General features: G+C 38.6%; 1 protein-coding gene across 1 annotated transcript; it reads right to left on the bottom strand.

Moving 5' to 3' along the window:
- Window positions 1-3,825: 3,825 nt before the first annotated feature.
- On the bottom strand, window positions 3,826-4,593 carry LOC120210197 (protein ELF4-LIKE 1-like). Its single transcript, XM_039208980.1, has 2 exons — window positions 4,171-4,593; window positions 3,826-3,906 (listed from the first exon to the last, which is right to left on the bottom strand). Exon 1 carries the CDS (start codon window positions 4,554-4,556, stop codon window positions 4,182-4,184), a length of 375 nt encoding a protein of 124 aa, XP_039064911.1. The 5' UTR covers window positions 4,557-4,593; the 3' UTR covers window positions 3,826-3,906; window positions 4,171-4,181.
- Between the last annotated feature and the right edge of the window lie 241 nt (window positions 4,594-4,834).

A 4,834-nucleotide genomic window follows, 5' to 3' on the forward strand; every position in this document is an offset into this window, starting at 1 on the left:
GTCTTGTATAGAGTTACTTGTCTCCATTCATCCGAGCAAAATGGGGTTGTTGAACGCAAGCACAGGTACCTAATAGAGTTTGCCCTCGTGCTTTTGGCTCAAGCTTCACTCTCAATCAGGTTCTGGTCTTATGCAGTTACAACAACTGCATACCTGGTAAATAGATTACCAACTAAGGTGATGCACAACGTTTCACCCTTTGAGAAATTATTTTCCAAGAAGCCTGATTATAAAACCATGCGAGTATTTGGTTGTAGATGTTTTCCACATCTGTGAGATTTTCAATCTCATAAGTTGATGCCACGATCTCAATAATGCACTTTTCTGGGCTACAGTCCTCAGCATCAAGGATTTCGATGTCTTGGAACAAATGGTCGGATATTTATTAGTATAAATGTGAAATTTAATGAGCTTGTTTTTCCTTTTGCAGTTGTTAAACAATGTAATTGTCCTCGTGCAGTTACCTCAACATGACCTGCAGCCCTTGAAATCATTCTTAGAAGACATGCTGAATCTCCTCCTGATGTGGTTCATTCTCTGGAATCTAGTAGTATGCCTTCTCAGACAAGTCACACTGAGAATGAAGCGAGCCCTGTGAATGTTATGTATGAACCTTCAAATCACTCGACTGGTAGTCCACTACTTAGTACCACTCCAGTGGTCGATACTAGAGAAAGTCCTAAGCCAAATCAATAGTCTCTTGAAGTTGACAGTGTGCCTGATCAAGTACCCTTGGTCAATGCTCATCCTATGGTTACTAGAAGTAAGCATGGTATCTTTAAACTGAAGGTACTCTTTTTTGGGGAATATGTTGTTATTCCTGTTGATATTCATCAGGCTTTACAGTCCACTCAATGGACATCAGCAGTTCATGATGAACTTGCTGCTTTACAACGAAATGGAATATGGTCACTAGTTCTACTACCAACTGGAAGAACAACAGTTGGTTGTAAATGGTTATTCAAATTGAAAAAGAATCTTGATGGCACAATACAACGATACAAAGTAAGGCTTGTTGCCCATGGGTTCTCACTAGTACCTGGACAAGACTTTAAAGAAACTTTCAGCACAATAGTTAAGTTTCCAACCCTTAACGTTATTTTATTTGTTGCAGTAACCAACAACTGGCCACTACGACATGTGGATGTTGACAATGCATTCCTTCATGGTGAGTTGAGTGAGGAAGTATTCATGAAGCAACCACCGGGGTTTGAGAAAGTGACTGAGGATGACACTAAGCTTGTATATAAGTTGTATAAGGCTTTGTACGGGTTGCGTCAAGCTCCCAGGAACTGGAACAACAAATTAAAACAAGTCTATTGCAGATGGGATTTCGAATGTCAAAGGCAGATGCATCATCGTTTGTCTCACTTGTTCAAGGGGAAGTAACATATGTGCTTGTCTATGTAGATGATATTGTGGTTACTGGGCAATCCACTACTGCAATCGATCGCGTGGTTCTTGCACTCAAATTCAGTTTCTCATTGAATTATCTTGGTGAGTTGCATTATTTCTTAGGAATTGAAGTTCAGTGTAGCAATTATGGTATAATGTTATCTCAAAAGAAGTTCATTTTAGAACTGCTAGCAAAATCTGGCATGTCAAAGGCAACACCTACCAGCACTCCTATGGTAGTCTCTAATAAACTTCAAAAGGAGGCAGGAAAGCTTGTTGATGATGCTAGGGAATTTTGAAGTATGGTTGAAGTGTTACTCTATGCCTGTCACACAAGACCTAACATAGTTTATAGTGTGAACTAGGTTGCACAGTTCATGCATGAACCTCGTGAGAATTATCTATTGGTTGTCAAACGTATCCTACGATATCTAGCTAGCACTATTGAATATGGTTTAGTTTTTAAACCGTCAAAGGAAGCAATGAGAGTAACTGCATTTGCAAATGCTAATTGGGGTGGCTACATGGATGATCAAAGATCCATGTCTGATCAGTGTGCGCTAGTTGGTGGTAACTTAGTATCCTGGAGTACAAAGAAACAGAAAGTTGTCTCCAGATCCACCATGGAAGCAGAATATCGCAGCCTAGCAGATACGGTTGCAGAAGTTACCTGGATCGATGCATTGTTGAATGATATTGGAGTAATAAGGCAAAAAAGACCAATCATATGGTGTGACAACACAAGTGCGATATCCTTAAGTGTTAATCCTGTTCAACATTCATGATCTAAACATGTAGATTTAGATGTGCATTTTGTCAGAGAAAAGATTGCTGGAAATCAGTTGTTTATTAGCTATGTTCCAGCAGCATATCAGCTTGATGATGGTTTCACAAAGCCACTGTCAAAATTAGCTTTTGCATTATTCCGAGAGAAGGTGTGTGTTTCTCTAGCAAATGAAGGAAGAGAAGAAGAAACATGAGGAATGTTAGATGAATGAAGGTGCAGTTGGTCACGTTGCATGGAATGCATGGAGAAGGTTCAAGAAGGTTGCAGTTAGGTTCATGTGCAAGGAATGTGATGTGCTGCAGATGATCACAACCTCAGGCTGTTAGGAATAGCTCAAGTTGTTAGGAGCAATTATCTTTGTCAATTCTATTAGAAATGTTGCTTCATTGTTCATCAACTCAAAGCTATATAAACAATGTAACCCGTATCAAGTAATATATGAAAAAGAATACAGTAGTTTGTTGAATTTATCTTTACAATTTTTTAACATCGGGCAAGAAGAATCAAGCAAGTACTTAAGAAAATAGGAGAAAGAATGGGATATACAGCAGTATTTACCTGAATAGACTGAACAAATAAAGAGTTAGCTTGTAAAGGCGTGAGAAATTTGGACCCATTTGTAAAGTCACAGATCCATAAGAACCCAGAATCATTATCATGGATGCTGCAAGGACAAAAAAACTAAGTTAAAAGTTAAGTCTTCTTAGTAAAAAAAAAGGAACAGAGAGAAAGAAAACTAACCCAAAACACAAAATGTGATAAGAACAACGCCGCAAGACCAAACATCATCATTCATAATCCTATCAAAACTTAGCACATCATATATTGATATATTGAGATGATAAGACGCCCAAGAAGAATGTTGTTGCTGTTGCCGCTCCTGGTGAAGCAAGGTTTGACCAGTTCTTTAGCCACCATTACTTTCTTCATCTTCATGGACTTCCAATCTAGGAGGAGGGGGAGGTGAAGGTGCATGTTGACTACGGTCCGATGAATGTTCCATTTTCAAACTTAAAAACATGGTATAAAAACAGAGTAGTAGTAAAGATGAAGAAATAAAGTTAGCCACTAAAAGGAAAAGAATTGGTTTTCTTTCCCCTTTTTTGTGCTATTTTCCCACTTTTGAGTGACTTAAAAGATTGAGGAATTTGAAGTAGCAGAGATGGATGATTATGATTGAAGTTGCCATTGGTCCTTTGTTGTTCCATGCGGACGTAGGAATGGCAGTTGATGAATGGCAGGTAGGCAGTTGAAAGCCTAGCTTTGTAGTGCTGCCGACCAGTACATGTTTTTCTTTATTGCCTATTTTACGTATTGTTTATAGGTTTTTATAATGGAGAATAATTTCCTTGTGTGTATGTTTTTAAAGATGTAGTTTTGTTTTTACTTATTAAAAAGCTCACGACAATTTGTTAGTTTTTTTCTTTCACAAATAAGTAGGTGAATTCCTTGATAAGTTTTTCTTTTGCAAATGCTGATCCCGGCACCAATGGCTCCCAGTTTTTCATTACAACTGCGACGACAAACTGGTAGGTATAGATTTACGATTGCAACTAATAAAGAGGATATAGTTATAACATTTGTTAGTTTTTTTCTTTTACAAACTGAATGGAAATTGCGAAAAATTAGTTATACATTGGTTATACGAAAAAATGCAAACAGAGAAAATACCTCGTATAAGTCTGTCTGCCGGCAAGATTAGAAGGGACAAGGAAGTCCCGCAGCTATAAAATAAAACAAACACACACAAAATGTTAAGCACAACCACCATCAGCTTAACATTAACCTTAAATGTGAAAACATGGTCCCATTAGAGTTCAGTTCACAAATGACTAAGAATAAAACAGAGGACAGCTTGACTCGTAAAACCTTAAACAACACCTGAAACTGGAACTTCTTATTGAACAAAACAAACATGCTGACTAACAAGACAAAATATTGAACCTTAAATTCAAAAGATGAAAGCTGAAGGTTTTCCGGATAATTACTCGAATTTAGTTCAAGAGCGCCGGCTTTCCACCTTCCCGTTCCCGGTCCTTTTGCGTTGATCAACAGTGTCCAAGAAATTGACCGACAAATTTAAGTAAATCTCGATAACCTTTGAGATATTCCCGTTGATCTCCCGTATCAAACCGACGTTCTTAACGAGATTGTCGGGAATCTTTGACTGGTGATTCTCGTTCACTCTCTGGATGAGTTCCCGGTTCTGATTCAATACGGCCTGCGCCTTCTTAAAGCTGTTGCTTAGCGTGTCCCAGACCTCCACGTCACTCTCCTCACCATCCGTTTCATCTTCATCTCCGCCACTGGTTCCGTTCGGCTTCTCGAATCCGATGTCGAAACGCTTGTTTTTGTTCCTGCAGGTGTCGGCCATGGCAGCCTTCACCAAAAATGAAGCTTCAACCCGTTGTTTATTTTTTATTAGCAACATTTTTTCCTTTTTCCTTGTTTCTCAGTTACTTAGGGTTTGAAAGCAACCAACCAGAAATGGCGGTTATGTCTGTGATGGGAATGAATGACGGTCCAGTTATTTGGCTACAGAGTAGAGTTGACTGTTTCATGAGGAAATACGATTTGATTTGTGAATGAGGAGAGTTGTCATGGAGGATGTGAATTTTACAACGTGTGTATTCGTCGTGCATATACTTTGTT

Source organism: Hibiscus syriacus, unplaced genomic scaffold (assembly GCF_006381635.1).
Source record: "Hibiscus syriacus cultivar Baekdansim isolate YM2019G1 unplaced genomic scaffold, ASM638163v2 tig00000715_pilon, whole genome shotgun sequence".
NCBI classification, from domain to species: Eukaryota; Viridiplantae; Streptophyta; class Magnoliopsida; order Malvales; family Malvaceae; genus Hibiscus; species Hibiscus syriacus.

What these genes read in the sequence shown, in the direction of transcription:
- LOC120210197 (XM_039208980.1), bottom strand. Translation starts at nt 4,556, where the DNA reads ATGGCCGACACCTGCAGGAACAAAAACAAGCGTTTCGACATCGGATTC.